This window comes from Phyllobates terribilis, unplaced genomic scaffold (assembly GCF_046119375.1).
Source record: "Phyllobates terribilis strain yellow unplaced genomic scaffold, ASM4611937v1 Scaffold_1__5_contigs__length_1240528914, whole genome shotgun sequence".
Lineage (NCBI taxonomy): Eukaryota > Metazoa > Chordata > Amphibia > Anura > Dendrobatidae > Phyllobates > Phyllobates terribilis.
This window is the reverse complement of record NW_027362761.1, coordinates 232,893,824-232,921,596: the sequence shown is the minus strand read 5'-3', so window position 1 is coordinate 232,921,596 and position 27,773 is coordinate 232,893,824. Positions and strand designations below refer to the sequence as shown.

The 27,773-nt window shown below is 46.6% G+C and overlaps 1 protein-coding gene across 1 annotated transcript in view; it reads right to left on the bottom strand.

Moving 5' to 3' along the window:
- The window catches only part of PSME2 (proteasome activator subunit 2), a 40,406-nt gene extending 15,827 nt beyond the window's left edge, over positions 1 to 24,579 (bottom strand). The window contains exons 1-3 of the mRNA XM_073671040.1: positions 24,363 to 24,579; positions 12,857 to 12,889; positions 12,050 to 12,112 (exon numbers count right to left, since the gene is read on the bottom strand). Of these exons, the coding sequence (XP_073527141.1) occupies positions 12,050 to 12,112; positions 12,857 to 12,889; positions 24,363 to 24,410 (144 nt within the window). The 5' untranslated portion in view covers positions 24,411 to 24,579. The remainder of the gene's footprint in view (positions 1 to 12,049; positions 12,113 to 12,856; positions 12,890 to 24,362) is intronic.
- Between the last annotated feature and the right edge of the window lie 3,194 nt (positions 24,580 to 27,773).

Genomic DNA, 27,773 nt, shown 5'->3' with positions numbered 1-27,773 from the left:
AGTAGAGTGGAGCTCTTTCTGCAGCTTTTAACCTGTTAAATCCCACTTTTCATCTCTGACAGCGGCATTTAACACGTGACGGTAGGGGGGGCGCATTATTCCATGCTCCCATTGGCGCGCCCATCACTGATGAGTTGTCACAACAGTCGGAGGTCTGCTGATGACCCTCGAGCCTGTCTGTGAATGCCGGCCTGTGGAGATCGTGATTTCTGCTATACATAGCAGTGCAGATGCATAAGCGATTGGACGATCACAGCTTCAAGTCCCCTAAGGTGACTATTAAATACAGTAAAAAGTAAAAAAAAAGGTTTGAAAAATATGAAAAAAAAAAAAAAAACACAAGTTTAAATCACCCCCTTTTCCCCATTGAAAATAAAACAATTAAAAAAATAAAATATACACATATTTGGTATTGTTGCATAAATTAATCCGATCAGTAAATAGTGTAACGAAAAGAAAGATCAAAACACCAGAATTACATTTTTTTTTACCACCGCAACATTGCAATAAGAGGCAATCAAAACATTACATCTACACCAAAATGGTATCAGTAAAAACATCAGCTCAGGGCACAAAAAATAAGCCATCACACAGCCCCATATCCAGAAAAATGAAAAAGTTACGGGTCTTGGAAAATGGCGACATAAATAAAAAAAAAATTATTACAAATTTCCAATTTTTTTTCAACACCTAAATAAAATAAAAAAACATACATGTTTGGTATCTGTGTACTCGTAATGACCTGGAGAATCATATTGCCAGGTCAGTTTTACCATACAGTGAACATGAAAAAACCTGAAGAAATGAACTGGAATGTAAATTGGTGTGCATGCAGCATGTAAGAGCATGTTCACACATGGCAATTAAACAGAAAAAAAATGATAAAATGAATGGTGTAATTCAAAAGTACAACTTTTACCGCAAAAAATAGGCCCTCTTGGCTATATTAACAGAAAATAAAAAAGTGATGGCTTTTGGAAAAGGGGAGGAGAAAATGGAAAATCGCAAGGTCTTCAAGGAATTAAAGAGGTTGTCCACTACTTATACATAGAGTAGACTAAGCGGCCGTGTAGCCAAGGTCGGTCCGGGTGAGGTTCTCTTCCATTCCATTCCATAATCTCGGAGACTGGTCTTAAGATTGACCCCGAAAAGGTGTCTGCCATCCTACAGTGGCCCCGACCTGAGGGACTGAAAGCTATTCAGCAGTTTCTGGGATTTGCTAATTATTACAGCTTAACCTAACCTTAATTACCTGTTCATTCCTCATTTTTCTTCCCGGACTGCTCCCATCTCTGCACTGACCCGCAAAGGGGTTAATCCCAAGGAATGCACTCCCGAGGCGGAAAGTGCCTTCGTGTCCTTGAAACAAGCCTTCTCTACTGCTCTCGTGCTACATCGTCCTGACTGTAACAAGCAGTTCTTCCTGGACGTTGATGCCTCTTCCTCAGGGGCCGGAGCAGTCCTCACCCAGAAATCCTCGTCCGGACAAATGGTGAGCTTCTTTTCCAAGCTTTTCTCTCCCTCGGAGCATAATTATTCCATTGGAGATCAGGAACTGCTAGCCATCAAACTGGCGCTGGAGGAATGGCGGTTCTTATTAGAGGGGGCCCTGCATCCGGTGGTCATCTACACAGACCATAAGAATCTCGCCTACTTGCAGTCCGCTCATGACTTAATCCTCGTCAGGCTAGATGGTCTCTGTTCTTTGCCAGCTTCAATTTCACTCTCCACTTCCGGCCGGCAGATAAAAATATCAAGGCAGACGCGCTCTCCCGATCATTTCTGTCGACCGACCAAGAGGAGGAGCCTCAACACATCATTGAGCCCTCCAGAATAATTACTGTTGCCCCGTTTGATCTGTCTCGTCTTCCTCCTGGTAAGACTTTTGTGGTGGCTCCAGATAGGAGGAGGGTCCTACTCTAGGGTCATTCATCTAAACTGGCAGGCCCCGCTGGACAGATAAAAATGGCTCTGCTTATTTCCTGACATTATTGGTGGCCGACCCTACGCAAGGATGTTGCGGATTTCGTCTCTGCCTGCTCTTCCTGTGCCCGAAACAAGACAACTTCCAAGGGGTCGATTGCTACCTTTACCTCTACCTTCCACTCCGTGGCAATATATTGCGGTGGATTTCATCACGGATCTCCCCGTATCGGCCGGTTGTACTGTCATTTGGGTGGTACCTGACCGCTTTGGCAAGATGGCTCCCTTCATTCCTCTGCCTGGTCTACCCTCTGCGCCAGTGCTGGCCAAAGAGTTCATTCTTCACATCTTCCGTCTCCACGGCCTACCTCTTCATATTGTCTCAGATAGAGGTGTTCAGTTTACCTCATGCTTCTGGAGAGCCACGTGCAAGCTTCTGAATGTTGCATTGGATTTCTCATCTGCTTATCATCCACAGTCCAATGGCCAGGTTGAGCGTATCAATCAGATCCTCACTAGCTTCCTTTGGCACTTCGTCAACGCTCACCATTGCAATTGGGTGGAACTCCTGCCTTGGGCCAAATTTTCCTACAATAATCATGTGAGTGAATCCTCAGCCTATCCATTTTTGTGGTATACGGTCAGCAACCCAATATCCCATTTCCTGTTTCCACTTCTGTTGACAATCCTGCCGCAATGTCTCTTTTTAAGGACTTCTCTGTGATCTGGGAGGACACGAAGTCTTCATTACTACAATTCTCTGAGCGGATGAAGAAACATGCAGACAAGAGACGTCTGGATTCGCCGGTATTGCGTCCAGGGGGTAAAGCCTGGTTATCATCCAAGTATTTTCGTCTCAAAATAACTTCATACAAGTTGGGTCCGCGGTACATCGGTCCTTTTGAGATTTTGAGACAAATCAATGCAATGGATTACAAACTGAAACTCCCTGCCTCATTACGGATACTCAACTCCTTTCTGTAACGGGTCTGGGAGGCGGAACCTCTGAGCTACTATACAAGGGGGCAGTCCTTGTAAGGGAGCGGGTGGCGACCAGGGAAGACGGGCAGGAGGTCACAGCAGGTGACCGGGACAGTCTCTGAGTGAACGGGCTGGAGGTCACGGCAAGTGACCGGGGCAGTCTCTGGATGAACGGGCAGATGGTCACGGCAAGTGACCGGGGCAGTCTCTGAATGAACGGGCAGATGGTCACGGCAAGTGACCGGGGCAGTCTCTAGGTAAAGGGTTGGTACGACCTGTGGCGGCTGATGATAGACGTGAGCTCCCAGATGAGCAGGCGAGAGTCTCTGGATGAACGGGTGGTCACAGCATGTGACGGCGGAGCCTCCAGGAAGACCAACAGACAGGCGGCAGATGAGCGCTCCCAGGTGAGCGGGCAGAAGTCTCTGGACAGGCGGGTGGTCACAGCACGTGACGGCAGAGCCTCCAGGTAGGCTAGCAGACAGGCAGCAGATGAGCGCTCCCAGGTGAGCGAGCAGGAGTCACTGGACAGGCAGGTGGTCACAGCACGTGACGGCGGAGCCTCCAGGTAGACTAGCAGGCAGGTAGCAGGTGTGTGCTCCCAGGTGAGCGGGCAAGCTGGTCCATAGACAGACTGACAGGAGTTGGAAGGCAGACCGTCGGACCTCAGGCAAGCAGGCAGGTGGCTGATGTGCGCTCCCAGGTGAGCGGGCAGGCTGGTCCTTAGACAGACTGACAGGAGTAGTAAGGCAGACCGTCGGACCTCAGGCAAGCAGGCAGGTGGCTGATGTGCGCTCCCAGGTGAGCGGGCAGGCTGGTCCTTAGACAGACTGACAGGAGTAGTAAGGCAGACCGTCGGACCTCAGACTAGCAGGCAGGTAGCAGATAATCAGGCAGGAATCTGGCAGGTAACTGGCAGGTAACTGGCAACGGGACCTGAGGGCTGAAGCAGAGTAGTGAACAGTGCAACAACATTGCTCGGGCACCTCCATTTTGGAGGAGGTGCCTTATATATGGTAAAGTCCTCCGGCCATTGGCCGGGGACTCCTTAGGACGGCGCGCGCGGCCCCTTTAAGAGGGAGGGAGGGCGCGCGCGCGCGCCCTAAGCACAGTGGCCGGGAAGGAGCGCGCGCTGCCAGCAGAGCGGGAGAGGGACGCCGGGCACGGAGCAGAGCGGTGAGGGGAACAGCGTCCCTGCCTAGCAGAGGGCAGGGACGCCGGCACTACAGTACCCCCCCCTTTAGGCCCCCCCTTTTTTAGGCCAGATAGAAATTTAGCTAGGATGAGAGGGGCATGGATGTTCTCCCGGGGCTCCCACGTTCTCTCCTCAGGACCAAACCCCTTCCAATCTACCAGAAAAAAGGTCTTTCCTCTTACCCTTTTGGTGGCAAGAATGTTCTCTACCTCAAACTCGTCCTCAGCAGAAACCGGAGCAGGAGGCGTACCTGTAGACTTGGAAAAAGAGTTAAGCACCACGGGTTTGAGGAGAGATACATGGAAGGAGTTAGGGATCCGTAAGTTGGCCGGGAGTTTCAATTTATAGGCCACCGGGTTGATCTGACTGATGACCTCCAGAGGACCGATGAACCGAGGCCCTAACTTGTAAGAAGGTATCTTGAGTCGAACATATTTAGATGAGAGCCAGACTTTATCTCCTGGACGAAATTGTGGAGGATCCAGGCGTTTTTTGTCAGCGTGTCTTTTCATACGCTCGGATGACAGAAGGAGTGCGGACCGGGTACTCTCCCATATGGAGGAAAATTTGCTAACGAGAGATTCCGCAGCCGGGTTGTCCACAGAGGTGGAGACAGGAAAAGGAATCCGAGGATGCTGACCAAAGACTACAAAAAACGGGGATTTGGAGGAGGATTCGCTCTCGTGATTATTATAAGAGAACTCGGCCCATGGTAGGAGATCCACCCAGTCAGAATGGTGGGCATTAACGAAGTGCCGGAGGTAACTGGTCAGGTTCTGATTGATCCGCTCCACTTGACCATTGGACTGTGGGTGGTAAGCGGAAGAGAAGTCCAGGGTGACGTCTAGTAGTTTACAAGTGGCTCTCCAGAAACGTGAGGTGAACTGTACCCCACGATCCGACACGATGTGGAGGGGCAGGCCATGAAGACGGAAGATGTGGCGGATAAAGTCTTTAGCCAGCTCGGGTGCAGACGGAAGGCCTGGCAGGGGAATAAAGTGAGCCATCTTGGAAAAGCGGTCAGCGACCACCCAAATGACCGTACAACCGGCAGAGACGGGGAGATCAGTTATAAAGTCCATTGCTATATGCTGCCAGGGGGCAGCAGGTACAGGAAGCGGAAGGAGGCGTCCGGCTGGCAGATGTCTCGGGACTTTGTTGCGGGCGCAGGACACACAGGCAGAAACAAAGTCTATTATGTCCTTGTGCAGGGTAGGCCACCAATAGTGCCGGGCAATAAGCTGGAGGGTCTTTTTCTGACCGGCGTGGCCAGCTAGTTTAGACGAATGGCCCCAGTGTAGGATCCTCTCCCGATCAGGTACTGAAACAAACGTCTTACCGGGAGGGAGACGATTTAGACTCACGGGAGCCACCTGCATTACTCTGGCGGGATTGATGATATGTTTAGGTTCTTCCTCGAGATCGGACACCAGAAAGGATCGGGACAAGGCGTCTGCTTTGACGTTTTTGTCAGCCGGGCGAAAATGAAGAACAAAATCAAAGCGAGCAAAAAACAAGGACCACCGGGCTTGGCGCGGGTTAAGTCTCTGGGCATGCTGGAGGTAAGCCAAGTTCTTGTGGTCAGTGTAAATTATTACCGGATGAAGAGCCCCCTCGAGTAGGTAACGCCACTCCTCCAACGCCAGCTTGATGGCCAATAACTCTCGGTCTCCTATGGAATAGTTGCGCTCAGAAGAGGAGAAGAGTTTGGAGAAGAAGCCACAAGTTACCATTCTCCCGGAAGATGATTTTTGAGTAAGTACCGCTCCGGCTCCAGAGGAGGAGGCGTCAACTTCCAGGAAGAACTGCTTGTTGCCGTCCGGGCGATGCAGCACCGGGGCGGAAGAGAAGGCCTGTTTTAGGGAAAGAAAGGCCTCCTCTGCTTCGGGCGGCCACTCTTTGGGATTAGTACCCTTACGGGTGAGCGCGGAAATTGGGGCAGTCCGGGAAGAGAAGTGCGGGATGAAGAGGCGGTAATAGTTGGCGAAGCCCAGGAACCGTTGAATAGCCTTCAACCCCTCTGGTCGGGGCCATTTCTCGATGGCAGACAGTTTCTCAGGATCCATTTGTAGGCCGGTCTGAGAGATAATGTAGCCCAGAAACGGAAGCGAGGTCTGCTCAAAGAGGCACTTCTCATATTTAGCGTAGAGATGGTTCTGCCTGAGCCTGAGCAGGACCTGACGAACATCCCTCCGGTGAGTCTGGAGATCCGGAGAGAAGACCAAGATGTCGTCCAGGTACACCACTACGCAGGAGTAGAGAAGGTCCCGGAAGATGTCATTGACCAACTCTTGAAAGACGGCAGGAGCGTTACAGAGGCCAAAGGGCATTACCAGATATTCATAGTGGCCGTCCCGGGTGTTGAATGCCGTCTTCCATTCATCCCCCTGACGGATACGAACCAGGTTGTACGCCCCACGGAGGTCCAGTTTGGTGAAGATTCTAGCCCCCCTCAGACGATCAAATAACTCCGGAATGAGCGGAAGGGGGTACTTATTCTTCACCGTGATCTGGTTAAGGCCTCTATAGTCTATACAGGGACGGAGAGAGCCGTCCTTCTTTTTGACGAAAAAGAAGCCTGCTCCCGCCGGGGAGGTAGATTTCCGGATGAATCCCCTGGCCAGATTCTCCTCAATATATTCGGACATCGACCGGGTCTCAGCAGAGGATAATGGATAAATACGCCCACGGGGAGGAGAAGTACCAGGTAACAGGTCGATAGGGCAGTCGTATGGTCTATGAGGGGGTAGTGTCTCTGCCTCCTTTTTATTAAAGACATCAGCATAAGACCAATAAGGAATCGGAAGTCCAGGTAGATTAGCTGGGGTAGGAGAAGGACGGACGGGATGAACGGGAACCAGACAGGTCTTATGGTAGCCCTGTCCCCAGCGAAGGACTTCTCCGGTCTGCCAGTCAAGAACGGGTGCATGTTTCTGGAGCCAAGGTAGGCCTAGCAAGAGGGCGTGAGAGAGTCCAGGCAGAACATGGAAGGAGATACTTTCAGAATGCAGCATTCCCACCTGCAGAGTAATGGATTCAGTGATGAGTTGGATGGGGCGTGGTAAGAGCCCCCCATCCACGGCAGCAACAGACAAGGGTACAGCCAGAGGTTTGGTGGGGATGCGGTATTTCTCTACCAGGGACTGTGAAATAAGATTCCCGGCTGCTCCAGAGTCCAGTTGGGCTAGTTCGAAATAACGGTTCTCCCCGTAGACGATTGAAACTGACAACAGCAGGGATGGAGAGGATTTATTCTTGTCTAGGTGGACCTCTCTGAGCGAACCTAGACACAGGCGTTTCCCGACCTCTCCGGGCAGGCACGGATCCGGTGCTCCTTACTGCCACAGTAGAAGCAGGTCCCCTCGGCACGGCGTAAATCCTGACGGGTCTTGACCATCTTGGTCTGGTCGACCTGCATAGGCTCAGGAGGGTGTACCTGGTTAGAGACAGAAGGAGTGACGGGTTTCTGAAAAGTAGGAGCTAGACGTGGTAACCTCCTCTCACGGGTGACCTCTCTGGCACGCTCCTGGAACCGTAGGTCAATCCGGGTGGCAAGAGTTATTAAGTCATCGAGAGTGGTAGGAATGTCCCGACCGGCAAGTTCATCTTTAATACGGCCGGACAGACCCTCCCAGAAGACGGAAACCAGAGCGTCGTTATCCCAGGCCAGCTCCGAGGCAAGGGTACGGAACCGTATGGCATATTGGCCCACGGTGAGACTTTCCTGACGGAGGCGTAGCAACGATGATGCGGATGAGGTCTTCCGTCCGGGTTCGTCGAAGACTTTCCGGAAAGCCGTGAGAAAAGCAGGCAAGTTGGACACCAGGGGGTCTCCTCTCTCCCATAGAGGATTTAGCCAGGCCAGGGCCTCCCCGGTGAGATGGGACATGATGAATGCAATTTTGGCTCGGTCGGAGTTAAACTGGTGGGACAATAGTTCAAAGTGCAGGGTGCACTGATTTATGAAGCCCCGAGCCTGGGCTGAGTCGCCTCCGAAGCGAGGAGGTGCAGAAAGCCGAGGTCCGGGGTAGGATATCATGGTGAAAGTGGACAGCGGAGCTGCCGGATTGCGAGACATGGCACTGGCGGAGGTTGTTGGTGGAGCAGTCAGAGTGTCCAGGCGAGTATTGACATTCCGCAGGTGACCCAGGATGGACTCCTGTTGGGACCTTTGACGGGACAGTTCATGACACAGGTCCGAGAGCGAGGGAGCTTGGGTGCCACCGGGTTCCATGGCCCGAGCAAACTGTAACGGGTCTGGGAGGCGGAACCTCTGAGCTACTATACAAGGGGGCAGTCCTTGTAAGGGAGCGGGTGGCGACCAGGGAAGACGGGCAGGAGGTCACAGCAGGTGACCGGGACAGTCTCTGAGTGAACGGGCTGGAGGTCACGGCAAGTGACCGGGGCAGTCTCTGGATGAACGGGCTGATGGTCACGGCAAGTGACCGGGGCAGTCTCTGAATGAACGGGCAGATGGTCACGGCAAGTGACCGGGGCAGTCTATGAATGAACGGGCAGATGGTCACGGCAAGTGACCGGGGCAGTCTCTAGGTAAAGGGTTGGTACGACCTGTGGCGGCTGATGATAGACGTGAGCTCCCAGATGAGCAGGCGAGAGTCTCTGGATGAACGGGTGGTCACAGCATGTGACGGCGGAGCCTCCAGGAAGACCAACAGACAGGCGGCAGATAAGCGCTCCCAGGTGAGCGGGCAGAAGTCTCTGGACAGGCGGGTGGTCACAGCACGTGACGGCAGAGCCTCCAGGTAGGCTAGCAGACAGGCAGCAGATGAGCGCTCCCAGGTGAGCGAGCAGGAGTCACTGGACAGGCAGGTGGTCACAGCACGTGACGGCGGAGCCTCCAGGTAGACTAGCAGGCAGGTAGCAGGTGTGTGCTCCCAGGTGAGCGGGCAAGCTGGTCCATAGACAGACTGACAGGAGTTGGAAGGCAGACCGTCGGACCTCAGGCAAGCAGGCAGGTGGCTGATGTGCGCTCCCAGGTGAGCGGGCAGGCTGGTCCTTAGACAGACTGACAGGAGTAGTAAGGCAGACCGTCGGACCTCAGGCAAGCAGGCAGGTGGCTGATGTGCGCTCCCAGGTGAGCGGGCAGGCTGGTCCTTAGACAGACTGACAGGAGTAGTAAGGCAGACCGTCGGACCTCAGACTAGCAGGCAGGTAGCAGATAATCAGGCAGGAATCTGGCAGGTAACTGGCAGGTAACTGGCAACGGGACCTGAGGGCTGAAGCAGAGTAGTGAACAGTGCAACAACATTGCTCGGGCACCTCCATTTTGGAGGAGGTGCCTTATATATGGTAAAGTCCTCCGGCCATTGGCCGGGGACTCCTTAGGACGGCGCGCGCGGCCCCTTTAAGAGGGAGGGAGGGCGCGCGCGCGCGCCCTAAGCACAGTGGCCGGGAAGGAGCGCGCGCTGCCAGCAGAGCGGGAGAGGGACGAAGGGCACGGAGCAGAGCGGTGAGGGGAACAGCGTCCCTGCCTAGCAGAGGGCAGGGACGCCGGCACTACACTTTCATCTGTCTCTCCTCAAGTCTGTCGTCCTCAATCCCTTCTCTGATGATCCGGGTACCACTCCAGCTCCAGTCTGCGCTGAGGACGTTTTTGAAGTAGAGAACATTCTGGTTACCAAAAGGGTAAGAGGAAAAACATTTTTTCTTGTGCATTGGAAGGGGTTTGGTCCTGAGGAGAGGTCCTGGGAACCCAGTGAGAACATCCACGCTCCTCTTCTCCTAGAGAAATTCCTTGGGGGCTTGAAGAAGAGGGGGCGTAAAGGGGGGAGTACTGTAGCGTCGGCATCTCTGAAGTCTTCCTCCCTCCCCTGGCAGAGGCGCAGATCCCCGGGCACTGTGCTTAGGGCGCACGCGCTCTCCCTATGTCTTTAAGGGGCCGCGCGCGCCGCCCTAAGATGTCCCCGGCCAATTGCTGGAGGACATCCTCTACTTAAGGCACCTCCCCCAAGATGGAGGTGCCTGAGCTACGTTGTCTATTAGTGTCTAATACTCCTGTCAGCCCTCAGGTTCCTATGCTGCCCGCCAGCCTTGCCTACCTGTCTGTCTATCAGCCGTGCCCGTCAGCCTGTCTATCAGCCGTGCCCGCCAGCCTGTCTACCAGCCGTGCCCGCCTGCCTACTTACCAACCGAGCTTGCCTACTAGCCATGCCCACATGCTTGCTTACCAACCGTGCCTATCTGCCATGCCAGTAAGCGCCTGTCATCAGTCCCGTAGGAGTCGCCTGCTCTCACACGAGGTCGATCCCGGAGTAGCACCTGGTCCACCTTCCCGGTCGTTCCTTGGTTCACGGAGTCGACTAAGCCGCCATGTAGCTAAGGTCAGTCCGGGTGAGGTCCCTAGTTACGCCCCAACGGTCCCTCCTTGTATCATGGCACAGTGGTTCCACCACCCGGCACCATAACACTTGTCTGCTAAGCTGGACCCCAAACCCAACTGATCTGAAGGCATTTAAGGTGCTTGCCAACTAAAAAAGCATAGGTTCAAAGTTTAGTTACTTTTTAAATGGGCACTTAAGAAACATTATTACTTTTTAGGGGAACTTGGGATATTGTAATAGTCAAAGCAGACATTAAAGGGGTACTCCAGGGAGATAAAAAAAATTATACTGTCCCTGCCCTCATAAACTATAAAGATGAGACGCCCAGTGCAGTGATGTATTGTCCTAGACAGGAGGGGGGGAGCAGTAAGGAGCAGCTCCTGTCACAATGAATTACAAGTGTTCTAAAGATAATAGAAGTGCAATGGGCATCTCATCTTTATAGTTTATTAGGGCAGGGACAGTACAATTTTTTTTTATCTCCCCGAAGTACCCCTTTACTACTTTTTACGATGTTCACGATACTCACAGAGGGCATTAATATTATGTGGGGGACTAAGAGGAACCCTTTTTTTGCCAGAGAGCAAAACCAGTAATAGGGACAAATACGACAGCAGTGGCTCAGCATTGGGGTATCAGCAGGATGAGGAGTTTGTGTAGGTTGGAAATAGATGGGGGTGCTGCTGTAAATGTGAAAAGTCAAATGTGTCTTTGTTGTAAACTCTGCAGACGAGTACTGGCTGGAAGAATTCATCATTATGTTCTGGGCCAGATAGAAAAGATGGGAAATGTGAATGACCCCAGCAGAAAGACCATCATCTGTAAGTCACTCTCTATAACTGTACTGTAATCTCTTATATGTTCTGTAATATGTTCTACAGGACTGGTATCTACCACTATATGGTCACTGTATGGCGGTAATATTGCTTTTTCTATAGTGATTTTGCCCTCAACCCCACATGTGCTGAATTGCTAGCTGTGCCTCTGGTGAGCGAGCCTTAAGTAGTAGTAGCCTATAAATGTAAATGCCAAGGGAAGACATGCATACTTTAGCCAAAGGATAAAAGATGTAAAAATTGTTCACCTTCAAAATCATGTCTTCCTTCTCTATAAACCTATGTGGGTGGTTAAGGGGGTTATCTGGGACTGCCCTTCGCCAATCTCTTCCGGCTCAAAGCGGTTACAGACCAATCCTGCTGGCGATTCTGTGTTTTCCGCTGACGTCACGTCCATAGAGAACCTGCTTCTCTTCCGCTCTGCTCTGTTGACGGGCCGTGACTGCCGATGTCATGCTGATTGACAGCCGGTTCCCCACTGCCTCATGGCAGGAAGCCGGCTGTCAATGAGCATGACGCCAGCAGTAGCACCCTATTGACAGAGCAGCCCGGAAGAGGAAGAGCTGCTCTGTTAACGTGAGTAGTAGATTCAGTACGTGACCACTCTGAGGCGGCGGCGGGTACAACAAGCAGGTAGTTAGCAACTACCTGCCGGTTAGTTCTTAGGCCCTTAGTAAAAATCTAAAATAGTCCTGGAAAACCCTTTAAATACTAGTGATGGAACACTACTTTCTCAATACATTCTTATATGCTCTTTGGAAATATCTACTGACCTTTAGAAGGTTTTCCAAATACTGAACCTTCTCAGGGATAAAATCCGACAGAAAGCTTTGCACCTGTAGACAGATTCTCAAGATCAAACACAATGTACAATAATCAATGATTATTACAAAAATTTTGATTCCTAGATGATCCATTTTAATAGGGTTGTGCGGGGTGGAAGTGAATTTTTGTTAAGGGCTCAAAATAAGCGATACATACCTCACTTATCCCCCACTGCATCTGTTTTTTACACTTGAAGGGCTCCCTCTGGTCTCGGTTCCCTGGCAAAATCTAAACACACAGGCAATGTGCTGTGGGGACCTACTTCAGCAAGTGATTGGTTGACCACCATTTCATGTATGTTAAAGGAGTTGTTCTCATATTAGGAGCAGGAAATATAGATTGACAGGGAACTCAGCCAGCATCGGAATGTGACCAGTGGGAGATCGTTGAGGTGAGTATTGCTTGTTTTTTTTCATTTTAAACTCTTTTGTGATTTTTTTGTCAAAAAATTGTTCCTGCTTGGCAGCATCTTTAAAATGCCATTTAATAAGCAATTCCCACCAATCTAACATCACCAATAGTACAAAATAAAACCTGACAAGAAATACTTGAAAGTAAAGCTGATCCATCATGGTGATTTCTATACAGTATATGTATGCATTCAATCTGTCCCATTTTCCATGAAGTCTTTTTCATCCATACAACAATGGTTGTAAAATCTGCTTTAATTGAGGATGTAATAAAAATGTTTGATATGTCATTACCAACATGTTTCTTTTTTTCAAGAAAATTAGATTACAGTTTTTGTTTCTTACCTGGTTATTAATATTTATGCAGAATTCATCGACCTGGAAGAAAGCAAATAGTAAACATAATTATGCTTTATACAATTAGTATTTATGTACACAATCTTATTGATCGGTTCTAGTTGTACATCATATATTTCAAAGGGGTTGGCCAGAGACATAAAATGCTGTTTGGGTGGTTTGCAAATATACATTAATCAAATCTACTAATTTACATTAATCATGAAATCTGCAGCAATATCCAATTACAGACCCTTTCTTCTGATGCTGAAAACTATGTTTCCATGCTTGTTATGACATGGGCAGAGCGCCTCTCTACTCTTTCCATGTGGGTTAACACATGACGTATGATGTAATAGAGGGGCTGGCTGTCTTACCTACTTCGTTAGCTAAGCCACCCACCTTTTCTGTTCCTGCATTAGCAGTAATAAAGAATGGTCTTCGCTTAGCTCATGAACTGAACCCCTGTATAGGTATCTGGACTTACAACGTGGCCCCTGGGTTGCGTCCACAGAGAGGCTTCTGGCTGAAGGAGTGAGCCTGAGGCAAGGATTGTCATACTGGCTGGGTTAGTAACAGGAAGAACAAACTAGGAACAGAATTATGAGACAAAACTGTAGTTGGGGAAATAGCTGGGTCAGATACCAGGTGTTCAGTTAAAGACAAGTGACAAGGTACAGATTAACTAGAGAAGCACCAGAGCACAAGGAGTGAGACAAGAAATAACTGTCAACCCCCAGCAGTACGCTGGGAGTTTAAGGGGAACCTGGCAGCAGAATTTACCGCTATTAACTCATCCACAGAATCAGGAACTAAATTATTTTTTCCTGGCCATGTGTAAGCATGTGCAAATTGCATGTAAAAATTGACATTGGTTCCAGTATGACATATTGACATATGCTGCTGTATTCTGGAAAATGTACATGAGAATGAATGGACGTATGTCACTACTGCTCTGAGATCTTCTATTATTAGGTACACGATAATATAATATATTTTATTAACAATCAAGGTATTAGCTAAAGGTTATTGATTCTTTTGTATTAACCCTATCCAGGTCTCCTGTACATGAAGATGGGGAAACAGTCTACATACTGTATGTCGTATAGGTTCATGACAAAGAATGGAAATTACCTAGCATTACGGAGAATGAAGAAACATGCAGATTATTTCCAGAGCTAATACAAAGTTGGTGCTAACTATGTAAATATAAGGAGAGCCAATTTAGACCATTTTTTGCCAAACATCACTATCTTTTTGTGATGCAAATTGTTTTGACAGACGTTGATATTTGCTGAACAGATCTGCCATGTTAGTTTTTTCTGCAGTTGTCAGAAGCTGTATTGGAAAAGATAGTCAAGTTGAATGACATATCTGCATCCCATAAGCAGACTAGGCCAGAGATCAAGGCAGAGACAAATTAGTCATTTTGTCTGAATAGTTTTCTTAACTTATGTCATTGTCATGTCATCCAAGGTGCCAACTTTTACAGACCATCCATGAAGGGCAAGTCACTCAGAAAATTGTCATTTTGAAATACCAATTTTATGGCAAGTTAGAGCATGTTCCCAGATAATAAAAATGTTGCTTTTTTTCCCCCACTCCAAAATGCGCAATAGCAATCTGCTCTGATTATTGCGATTTTGCTGCATATTTTATGTATTTTCTTCTTTTTTATGTGTTTTTAGTTCACATTTAAAACAGATTTTTTTTTCATGCGTTTTTTTAGTGCAAAAATACTGGGATTCTGCACTTAAAATGCAACAGCATTTTTATATACCTTTTTTGAGGCCCTACATCAGGAGTGGGAAACATCGGGCCCACAGGCCATTTACAGCCCTCTATGACATTTTATCCAGCCCCCAGGCAGATTCCCGGGGATCACAGTTCTTGGGCTGGCAGCTGTATTTTGCTGGCCGCTGGCCCGTTAATTTTTTATTGCTCCATGAGCACACGCACGCAATGCTCACTAATGAATACTGAGGCACGTGCAATGAAAGATTATGTCCCGACAACAGTGCCAAAGGATGGCACTGACAGAGTTTAACCCGAGTGTCATTTGCATAATCTGCCCAATTCTCTAGCGTGAGAGAATCGACGGCTGTGTGACCCCGGCCTAATTGTCATTTTAGAGTGACAGACTCTCTTTCAGCAAGCTTTCACCCAAAGAATGAACGTTTTGCTCTTGCATTGGGTGATTGACAGCCTGTTTAGATAGATCGATAATCAGTTTTCCATTATCGGCTGCAGTGTTAAAGGGTTGTCTAGTCTAAAACTACAAATCTGCAATCACTCTATGTGACTGCAGACTTTTCAGTCCTCACATCATGCACTGCTTGCTGTGAGGATGCTCCATTGTCAGCTTCGGAAACAGCAGTCATGTGACTGCAAGTATGAGATTTGCATACTGCCAGCCACAATCCGACTAGATAGGCGAGGCCTCGCTCAATGCAAGTAAATTGAGCGAGGCCTCGCCCATCTAGTCTGATTGAGGCAGGGAGTATGCATATCACATACTTACGGTCACATGACCACTGTTCCTGGTGCTGACACCGGAAATTCCTCACAGCGTGCAGTTCATGTGCGCTGGGAGGATTCACAACTCTGCAGTCACAAAGAGTGGCTGCAGATTTGTAGATTTAGACCAGACAAGCCTTTTAATGCTCCTTAAAAGGGTTGTTTCAAATTGCAAAGTTATCCCCTATCCGCAGGTGGTCGGACCTCCAGCGTTTCCAAGAATTGGAGCAGAGGTTGATCATATGCACTATCACTCCACTCATTCTTAATGGGAGTGCTAGAGATTACCAAACGCAGCGCTCTACTGATCTTTGGCATTCCCATTGGAATGAATGAGCAGTAGTGCAGATGTCTCTGCTCCATTCTCAGGATATGGTTCTCAGGATCAGTGTGAACCACGGTGGTTGGACCCCCAGTGATTGAAAGTTATTCCCTATCCCTTAGATAGAAAATAACTCTCAAACTTAAGATATCCCTTTAACCACTTCGCACCAGAGCCTGTTTTTGCCTTCGTGACCGGGCCAATTTTTTCAATTCTGACCACTTTATGAAGTAATTACTCTGGAACGCTTCAACGGATCCCCCTGATTCTGAGAATGTTTTTTCGTGACATATTGTACTTCATGATAGTGGTAAAATTTATTCGATATCACTGGTGTTTATTTGTGAAAAAATCGGAAATTTGGCAAAAATTTTGAAAATTTTGCAATTTTCAAACTTTGAATTTCCATGCCCTTAAATCAGAGAGATATGTCACACAAAATAGTTAATAAACAACATTTCCCACGTGTCTACTTTACATCAGCACAATTTTGGAACCAAATTTTTTTTTTGTTAGGGAGCTATAAGGGTTAAAATTTGACCAGCGATTTCTCATTTTTCAAACAAAATTTACAAAAACATTTTTTTTAGGGACCACATCATATTTGAAGTCACTTTGAGGGGTCTTTATGACAGAAAATACCCAAAAGTGACACCATTCTAAAAACTGCACTCCTCAAGGTGCACAAAACCACATTCAAGAACTTTATTAACCCTTCACGTGCTTCACAGGAATTTTTGGAATGTGGAAGAAAAAAAATTAACATTTAACTTTTTTCACAAAAATGTTACTTTAGACCCAATTTTTTTTATTTTCACAGGGGTAACAGGAAAAAATGGACCCCAAAATTTTTTGTGCAATTTCTCTTGAGCGCGCTGATACCCCATATGTGAGGGAAAACCACTGTTTGGGCGCACGGCAGGGTTTGGAAGGGAAGGAGCGCCATTTGACTTTTTGAATGTAAAATTTGTTTGAATAATTAGCGGACGCCATGTCGCATTTGGGGAGCCCCTGATGTGCCTAAACAGTGGAAACCCCCCACAAGTGACACCATTTTGGAAACTAGACTCCTTAGGGAACTTATCTAGATGTGTGGTGAGCACCTTGCACCCCCAGCCGCTTCACAGAAGTTTATAATATTGAGCCGTAAAAATAAAATTTTCACATTTTTCCCACAAAAAATGTTTTTCATCCCCTAATTTAGCATTATAATAAGGGTAACAGGATAAATTGCACCATGAAATTTGTTGTGCAATTTCTCATGAGTACGGCGATACCCCATATGTGGGGGAAAACCACTGCTTTGGTGTACGGCAGGGTTCGGAAGAGAAAGGAGCGCTATGTTGGCTGGGATAGGTTGCAGACACCATGTCACATTTGAAGAGTCGCTGACATGCCGAAACAGCAGAAACCCCCACAAGTGACCCCATTTTGTAAACTACACCTCTCAAGGAATTCATCTAGGGAAGTAGTGAGTATTTTTTAATTTTTAAATTTATACCATTGGGCAGTGAAAAAAGCATAATTATATTTTTACCACAAAAAAATGTTTTACCCTCAGATTTTACATTTTCACACAGGGCAATGGGTAAAAATGGTGCCGAAATGTGTCGCACAATTTCTTCTAAAAGTGTCAATACCCCATATGTGGCTATATCGTACCGCTCAGCCATACGGCGAGATCTGGGGGGGACGGAGTGCTATTTGACAAATGGAGAACAAATTATTGTAGAATAGGCATTTGAATTTTGGAGCACAAAATTTTCTGAATTTCTTCTGGGGGGCAAGGGCCATTTCGCTTTTCCAGAGCCTTTCTGCTACCAGTAACTTGGAAGTCCCTTATATTTTTAACAGATGACGGACCTGAGTGGGGACTAGCTTTTTTTGAGGACTGAGTTGAAGCTTTTATTGGGAACATTTTACGCAACATTTATCCGGCGCTCTAGGCTGAGCACTTACATCGGGGTTTCCATCTAAATTTCCAAGTGATGTAATTCAGATGAAACTCCTGCGGGATCCATTCACTGTAATGAGGCAGCAGAGTTACTCTGGACTCCGTCTGGCCTCTGTTTAGCGGTGTCCTTTTTTTCAGAAGTGCACAAAACTGTGGCCAACCGCACTTTTATGCACGCCTAAAACAAATGACACCGTGGGATCCCAGGCCAGACGGCATCCACAGTGCCTATATCTGCCTCATTACAGGTAATCTTCCGTCATGGGTTCCGGCTGAATCACATATTTCAGAGATTTACACGGAAACTCTGGGGTAAGTGCTCAGCGCAGAGAGCAGGATAAATGTAAGGCTCTGCGCCTTACTGCGATCTTTGGGAGACCTAATAAACTAATCAGTAGCAGGTGAAGAATTGGTTTTATTTATTTTTTACGCCGTTCCTAGTGTGATATAACTGATTAGATTACTTTATTCTTCGGGTCGGTGCGATTACAGAGATACCAGATTTCTATTGGGTTTTTATGACTGACAGCTTTCACACACTAAAAGACGCTTTTTTTTGCAAAATCTAGTTTTTGCATCGCCATATTTTGAGAGCTATAATTTTTCCAGATATTGGCCGACAGAGTCATGTGAAGGCTTGTTTTTTGCGGGACGAGTTGACATTTTTATTAGTACCATTTTTGGGTACGTGACATTTTTTGATCGCTTTCTATTCCGTTTTTTGGGAGGTAAAATTAACAAAAACCAACAATTCAGGAATTGTTTTTTGAGGTTTTTTTTTATGCCGTTCTGCGTGTGGTAAAAGTGATCAGGCAGCGTTATTCTTCGGGTCAGTACGTTTACAGCGATACTACACTTACTGTATATTTTTTTATGTTTTGGCGCTTTTACACAATAAAACTATTTTATAGAAAAAATATTTTTTTTACATTGCTTTATTCTGAGAGGTATAACTTTTTTATTTTTCGGCTGATGGAGCTGTATGGCGGCTTGTTTTTTGCGGAACAAGATGACGTTTTCAGCGGTACCATTTTTATTTCCATTTTGCTTTTTGATCGCATTTTTTTCCACTTTTTGTTTGGCGATATGAGGAAAAAGCATAGTTTTTTGCTCCGTTTTTTATTTATTTTTATTACGGTGTGCGCAGGAGTTAATTAGTGTGACAGTTTTATAGCTCGGGTTGTTTCGGATGTGGTGATACCAAATATGTGTACTTTTTTTATTTTTGCATAAATATACGGATTTATCGGTTTAATATTTTATTTATTTATTTTGTAATTTTTTTTAACAGTTTAAAAACATTTTTTTTTACTTTTTTTTTACATTTTTACTTAGTCCCTGTATGGGACATTAATTTTTATTTTTCTGATCACTGATCTCATGTAATGTAATAGACATGTATTACATTACATGAGATCTTCCCTGACTGTTTCACAGTCAGTCTCCTGCCTGACTTCAGCTGCAGGCTGAGCCAGGCAGGACACCATATATGGCAGATCTGGAGGCGGTCATGTGACCTCCAGCTTCCATAGCAATGTCAGGTCATGGAAGGTATAAGGGGGCCGTCGAAGAGGTAAGTGGACGACCCCCTCTCCTCCTGCTGTCTTCTATATGCCGCGATCACTATAGATCGCGGCATATAGAAGACAGCAAAGGGTTAACATCACTGGGACCTGATCCAATCAGGTCCGGATGATGTTCCCTGTCAGAGCTATTGCTCTGCACTGCTCCCGCAGCGCTTGCAAGACCCTGGGGGTCCTGAGCGCTGCGGGACCACCCACCGTTTTTAAACGTCCGCGCTGCACAGAGCCCAGGCAGCGCGGACGTTTATCTACAGTGGGCGGTCGGGAAGCGGTTAAAGAGTATCTAAACTTTTGGGATATTTTTTATGTTTTGTGCCCATTCTGGGCAGATCAATGGGTCACCCAGTTCTGAGGCCCCCACCAGTCGCTAAACAAAGACCTCCTAGAAGAGCTCAGGAGACAATAGAGTACATACACAGTGCAGAATGGATCCAGTGAGTAGAAAGTCATAGTCCTGTCTCCTGAGCTGTGCACTTCTAAGCAGGGCTGTGGAGTCGGTAAGCCAAACCTCCGACTCCGACTCCTCAATTTCCATGACACCAACTCCGACTCCACGACTCCGACTCCCTTATACATTGCGGAAAAAAAGTATTTAGTCAGCCACCAATTGTGCAAGTTCTCCCACTTAAAAAAGATGAGAGAAGCCTGTAATTGACATCATAGGTAGACCTCAACTATGAGAGACAAAATGAGAAAACAAATCCTGAAAATCACATTGTCTGATTTGGAAAGAATTTTTTTTCAAATTTTGGTGGAAAATAAGTATTTGGTCAATTTCAAACAAGCAAGATTTCTGTCTCTCACAGACCGGTAACTTCTTCTTTAAGAGGCTTTTCAGTCCTCTACTCATTACCTCTAGTACTGGCACCTGTTTGAACTTGTTATCAGTATAAAAGACACCTGTCCGCAACCTCAAACAGTCACACTCCAAACTCCACTATGGTGAAGACCAAAGAGCTGTCGAAGGACACCAGAAACAAAATTGTAGCCCTGCACCAGGCTGGGAAGACTGAATCTGCAATAGGCAAGCTGCTTGGTGTGAAGAAATCAACTGTGGGAGCAATAATTAGAAAATGGAAGACATACAAGACCACTGATATTCTCCCTCGATCTGGGGCTCCACAAAAGATCTCTCCCCGTGGGGTCAAAATGATCTCAAGAACGGTGAGCAAAAATCCCAGAACCACACGGGGGGAGCTAGTGAATGACCTGCAGAGAGCTGGGACCAACGTTACACAGGCTACCATCAGTAACACATTACGCCGCCAGGGACTCAGATCCTGCATTGCCAGATGTGTCCCCCTGTTTAAGCCATAATGTGGCACTCCTGCGGGTCCAGCCGCCGCAGAGGTATTGCATCTCAGCCAGAGGTGTGGTACCCCACTCTCAGGTAAGGAGGGAGCATTACCTGGGACCAACAACTCACATCCAACACTACACCACTTCATAAGGGAAGGTCCAGATAGCTCCTCAGGGAGAGCACAGGTCTGGTCCCTGTTAGGAGGGTGGAACTAAGTAGAGGAGGTGGGTGGAGGAAGTAGTTTAGGGGAGCACTGAAAGAACAGTATAAAAGCAAGGGTAGAAACATCTAGAAGGGTTGTTGATTCCTGCTTCCAGTCCATGGAGTTTTGTCAGTTCTGACAGCAAAGGGGACCAGACAAAGGGGCCCAGAAGGAGAGTGAGGAGAGAAGACAGGAGCAGTGGGTAAGGCTCCAGAGACAGAAGGGATCCTAGGGCCACGGTGAGTGCGGGATGCCACCCGTGCACCCGAGTTCACGCTGATCGTGAAGGGATCAAGGCCGCAGGAGGGGACCGGCCCCAGACTAGTGGAGTACTTTAAGGCTCAGCTAGCAAACTGGAAGTTGCGGTATCTTCATGTGCCGTAGCCAAAATGCACATATAATCGCTGAAAAGGTGGCCATATAGGACCAAGGGGACAGACCGGCCGTCGCCCGACAAGGCCCGTGGCCACTGGCTTGGGACACTGTGTGTGAGGCGCAGGGCAGGAGGGCGAGAGCCAGGGCAGAGAGAGACTACCTGGAGAGGTACACAGAAAGGGGTCCCGTTCAAGTGCACCCAAGTTATCGGAGAGTTGGCTGGATCACTTCCCCAGAGGAAACAGGACGACGTGGGCGGTTATAATCTGGCAGTTGTAACCTGGAGCATCTTAATAACTGTGAGTAAATACTTGAAGACTGCACCCCACTGTGTCCTTGAATAATTGCTGCGCCACCGTCCCTGCACTACACAGTCTACACCAACAACGTCTACCTCATCAATCGCCATATACTGCCCTGGAGCTTAGCTCTGCCTGTGGAGAGCTGCACTATCTCTGCTGCATCACTATCAGCCCCAGTGGATCTGCACTGCAGCGGCGGCCCCATATAGCCGCGTACCACGGGTGGCGTCATGAACATTATCCCCAAACACTTTATTTCCGCAATTGACTTCTCTTTATTGACCGCCCTGGGCCACGGACCGGGTCACTGCCGCCGTGACTACCCCGAAAAGGACCGGCCCGGCTACCGAGAACCCCACGGCCCCAGGGGGCGCGTCAACTACATGTCCGTGCCCGTCTGAAGTTTCCTACTGAGCATTTGGATGATCCAGAAGAGTATTGGGAGAATGTCATATGGTCAGATGTAAGCAAAGTAGAACTGTTTGGTAGAAACACAACTTGTCGTGTTTGGAGGAGAAAGAATGCTGAGTTGCATCCAAAGAACACCATACCTACTGTGAAGCATGGGGGTGGCAACATCATGCTTTGGGGCTGTTTCTCTGCCAAGGGACCAGGACGACTGATCCGTGCACATGAAAGAATGAATGGGGCCATGTATCGTGACATTTTGAGTGCAAACCTCCTTCCATCAGCAAGGGCATTGAAGATGAAACGCGGCAGGGTCTTTCAGCATGACAATGATCCCAAGCACACTTCCAGGGCAATGAAGGAGTAGCTTCGTAAGAAGCATTTCAAGATCCTGGAGTGGCCTAGCCAGTCTCCAGATCTCAACCCTACAGAAAACCTTTGGAGGGAGTTGAAAGTCCGGGTTGCCCAGCGACAGGCCCAAAACATCACTGATCTAGAGGAGATCTGCATGGAGGAATGGGCCAACATACCAGCAACAGTGTGTGCCAACCTTTTGAAGACTTACAGAAAACGTTTGACCTCTGTCATTGCCAACAAAGGATATATAACAAAGTATTGAGATGAACTTTTGTAATTGACCAAATACTAATTTTCCACCAAAATTTGAAAAAAAATCCTTTCCAAATCAGACAATGTGATTTTCAGGATTTGTTTTCACATTTTGTCTCTCATAGTTGAGGTCTACCTATGATGTCAATTACAGGCCTCTCTCATCTTTTTAAGTGGGAGAACTTGCACAATTGGTGGCTGACTAAATACTTTTTTTTCCCCATGGTACATGGCTCATGTTTAAGTGATAAATTTACTGCAGCACAGATTCATCTCAGCTAAAAGTCTAGACCCTTAGATCAGGAATAGGACAGACATTTATAGGACATTTCATAACTTTCCCAAATTCTTATGAAAAAATATTCCCCACAAACTGCATTGAACTACTGTACCCAATTTATTATATATTTTAGGAGTCTAAGTTGGTCCATTTTATACGACTCCACCAAAATGGGCTCCGATTCCACGACTCCGACTACACAGCCCTGCTTCTAAGAGGTCTTTTGAGCAACCGGTGGGGGTCTCAGGTCCCACCCCATGAGCCAACTTCAGACTCACACCAATCTGCTGAGAATTAATGGACCTAAAACATATAAGATATCTTCCAACAGCTAAATTACTGTTTAAATGTTTAATAAAGGTCCTGCCTAGGACTAAGCAGTACTGTGGTTCCTGTATAGTCCGCAGTCTGATGATGGCTGGTAACAACTAGTTCAAGCATCTCCTTACCATAAGAACATCCTTACCCTTGTTAAGAACATACTGGGATTTGTAGGTTAATGCGATACAATTGTATATGGGGCTGACTGACACTACAATTGATTGCTGTACTAAGCTTAGAAATATACTCATGTACCGATGGAGGTTCTGGTGATATAGTACTATACTGATGGTGGTTCTGGTGATGTTTTACTGCACTGACAGAGGTGCTGGTGATGTTTTACTGCACTGCGCTGGTTCTGGTGATGTTTAACTGTACTAATGGTGGTTCTCGTGATGTATTACTATTACGATTCATGTCTTAGGAAACCTGAAGCGTTCAAAAACAAAAAAGACTGAACATATCAACAGCAAGTCATCTTTACATTGCAGTGTATGAGTTAATTGTTTTTAGCATATATTTCGAACTTTTTCAGGCGGGTTACAGAACAGATCTGCCTGAAAAAATGCTGTGTGAGCATACCCTTAATCTGACTGATCAGTAGGGGGCGTGACCACTTCAAGAGCCTACAGCATCATGAATGCCAAACACAGCCCTGCATGTACGGAAAGGCGATAGGATCTAAAAGCCCTCCAGTTTTTCCCTGTATGTACTGTCGTAGATTTATTGATATTCTTCACATAACAAAAATGATATCATATTTTACAATACTGGATAATAAACCCTTGTCGTTTGTTAGTCATATGTGGTTTAAGAAGACAGCATATTAATATTTCAGTGAGGTTTGTTTGTAAGATTCATGATGTGACATAGCCTTATATACATGTAGTGTTAGATTTTAGTGTGCATGACTTAGCATGCTCCATTGTCTCTACTCTAGCTTCCGGGATTGACTGCCTATGTCATAAATACTTGTATGCCAGTAATTATTGTTCAAAAGACATAAACAGTAAATGTGACCCCTGTCCAAACCTTCGACTACATATTTCCAAATTAATAAAATATTGCAGCATATGTTCCTGAGATATGCAGGTGTGTAGATTATATCACTAATAAAGAGAATGAAATATGTGTACTTGAAATGACATGTCATCTCACTGTATGTTAAGCTTGTTTTACGAGCCATATTTATTTCCGGAATTGTACAGTTTCTTATTAGTTTTAATAAAGTTTTTACATTTGAGACTATTAAAACCCAGTTCTCATAGAGTTTCATATGAAACAGATCTTCTACCATCACATGTCAGCATGAAGGGCGGCCATCTGCAATGTAAACATTTACCTTTTCCTTGTTTTCAGGGCTAATCTTCAGAGTACATGCTTTGGCCATCTCTAAATTTTCAGGTTGTCTTCACCACCGTACTTATCAATCTCAGATTTTTTCTTTCTTTAAGACTTCTCAGCCTTCTTGCCTTCTCCCTCCGTCTCCGAGCTACTTTGCTTTGTCACTTTCACTTTCTCTTTAGATTAATATTGCAGTTTACAGGAAGGAGGGAGAGGGACTATTTTCTAAAAGGGACTTTCCAGCAGTAAATGGGAGGGCCATTGTACCATGCATTTTGTGGAAACTTTAATTATTTTTAATCATGTATGTACATAATCACACAGACATACATTATTTATGGGGAAATGATTTACTGGACAAGTTATTATGACTTTGCAAGATTGCAACTTCAGTTTCCTGATCCCAGTCTGAGGGAAAGTTGTCATAAAAAGCATTCCTGACCATCAGAAAGGTGATAAGTATGGACAAATTTCACAATTCACTACAGATTTATTTTTTTTAAACTGTCTATTTAACATTTTTTATCTTTAACATGGCCAAACAATAATGCATCTATTTAGTCATGTTATAAACTTGGGATATCATATTGGACAAGGAGTCATCAGTGAAGAGTTTTATCAAAAACCAGTACAAAACTCTCCGATATACAGTACAGACCAAAAGTTTGGACACACCTTCTCATTTAAAGATTTTTCTGTATTTTCATGACTTTGAAAATTGTATATTCACACTGAAGGCATCAAAACTATGAATTAACACATGTGCAATTATATACTTAACAAAAAAGTGTGAAACAACTGAAAATATGTCTTATATTCTAGGTTCTTCAAAGTAGCCAACTTTTGCTTTGATGACTGCTTTGCACACTCTTGGCATTCTCTTGATGAGCTTCAAGAGGTAGTCACCGGAAATGGTCTTCCAACAATCTTGAAGGAGTTCCCAGAGATGCTTAGCACTTGTTGGCCCTTTTGCCTTCACTCTGCGGTCCAGCTCACCCCAAACCATCTCGATTGGGTTCAGGTCTGGTGACTGTGGAGGCCAAGTCATCTGGCGTAGCACCCCATCACTCTTCTTCTTGGTCAAATAGCCCTTACACAGCCCGGAGGTGTGTTTGGGGTCATTGTCCTGTTGAAAAATAAATGATGGTCCAACTAAACGCAAACCGGATGGAATAGCATGCCGCTGCAAGATGCTGTGGTAGCCATGCTGGTTCAGTATGCCTTCAATTTTGAATAAATCCCCAACAGTGTCAACAGCAAAGCACCCCCACACCATCACACCTCCTCCTTCATGCTTCACGGTGGGAACCAGGCATGTAGAGTCCATCCGTTCACCTTTTCTGCGTCGCACAAAGACACGGTGGTTGGAACCAAAGATCTCAAATTTGGACTCATCAGACCAAAGCACAGACTTCCACTGGTCTAATGTCCATTCCTTGTGTTCTTTAGCCCAAACAAGTCTCTTCTGCTTGTTGCCTGTCCTTAGCAGTGGTTTCCTAGCAACTATTTTACCATGAAGGCCTGCAAAACAAAGTCTCCTCTTAACAGTTGTTGAAGAGATGTGTCTGCTGCTAGAACTCTGTGTGGCATTGACCTGGTCTCTAATCTGAGCTGCTGTTAACCTGCGATTTCTGAGGCTGGTGACTCGGATAAACTTATCCTCAGAAGCAGAGGTGACTCTTGGTCTTCCTTTCCTGGGGCGGTCCTCATGTGAGCCAGTTTCTTTGTAGCGCTTGATGGTTTTTGCAACTGCACTTGGGGACACATTCAAAGTTTGCCCAATTTTTCGGACTGACTGACCTTCATTTCTTAAAGTAATGATGGCCACTCGTTTTTCTTTACTTAGCTGCTTTTTTCTTGCCATAATACAAATTCTAACAGTCTATTCAGTAGGACTATCAGCTGTGTATCCACCTAACTTCTGCGCAACACAACTGATGGTCCCAACCCCATTATTAAGGCAAGAAATCCCACTTATTAAACCTTACAGGGCACACCAGTGAAGTGAAAACCATTTCCGGTGACTACCTCTTGAAGCTCATCAAGAGAATGCCAAGAGTGTGCAAAGCAGTCATCAAAGCAAAAGGTGGCTACTTTGAAGAACCTAGAATATAAGACATATTTTCAGTTGTTTCACACTTTTTTGTTAAGTATATAATTCCACATGTGTTAATTCATAGTTTTGATGCCTTCAGCGTGAATGTACAATTTTCAAAGTCATGAAAATACAGAAAAATCGTTAAATGAGAAGGTGTGTCCAAACTTTTGGTCTGTACTGTATATATATATATATATATATATATATATATATATTATATTTTGTCATTCTATAAAGATTGGAAGTTTTGTTTTTTTCCCTTCCTCTATATTGTAAAAAACACTTAATAAATATTATTAAAAGGAAAAATTATATGCATTTCTCTTCATGTTTGAATTAGAGAACAGTGTGCCCTGAGGGTTCGACCGCCACAGGGATGCTGCACTTCTTTAATGGAGTGTAGTGTTCCTCCTCTGAGGTAAGAACAGTGTGATGCTCAGGACCCAACCTCCACATCCAACACCACACTTCTCCCTCCAGAGGGGGCTAGTAAGCACTAGTGTGCTGCCCCTACTGGGAATTGGGAGACTGGGGAACCAAGAAATAGGGGAACCATTTAGTGGGTGAGGGTGGAGGACTCACATTTTAGTGACACTTAATAATTCATATTTAATACACAGCCATCTTGGGCTCGTCGTTCTTTGACTGTCTTTTGATCGTGATCTCCATCCCTGATCGTGGATCCTGTGTGGACCTGCAGAGGACGGAGACACGGCCCTCGTATCCCGGCCTTGGGTCGAGGGGCAGGCTGCAGACAATGTATGTCTCAGCCCAGTCAAGGACCATGACCAAGAAGGCCCGGAGCTCAGGAGTGTAGCTCCACCGCAAATGGATCCCAGGGGGATGCAGACGGAGCGGTTTACGCCACCTGTCCTCGCTACGCTGATCTATTCAGAGGGATTCCGGCTGTAAGAGGGGTACCGGCCCCCGACACCTGACCTTGCTAATCTACGTCCTGGTCAGGAAAGCCCAGTAGGCCCTGAGGATCCCACCGGGTATCGGAAGGAGCGGAGCTGCCAACCGTACCCTTTTTCTGAGTGAAGTTCAGAGGGAGACCCGGCCTATTTACACACACACAGACAGGAAAGGACCCGGTCTGAAGTTTAGGAACACTCTGGTGCGGGGTCCTGATTGAACACTGGACTTACTCGGAGTTTGTCGGACCCCCCCGTCTCTGGAGACCGCAGAACTCCGCGAGGAGCAGGGAGACGCCTTCCTACTGCCATCTCCATCGTGAGTAAAAACCCTGGAAGTTAACCCCTATGGCCTCCGGACTCTTTATTCTGCATTACATCGCATTACGCAGCACCA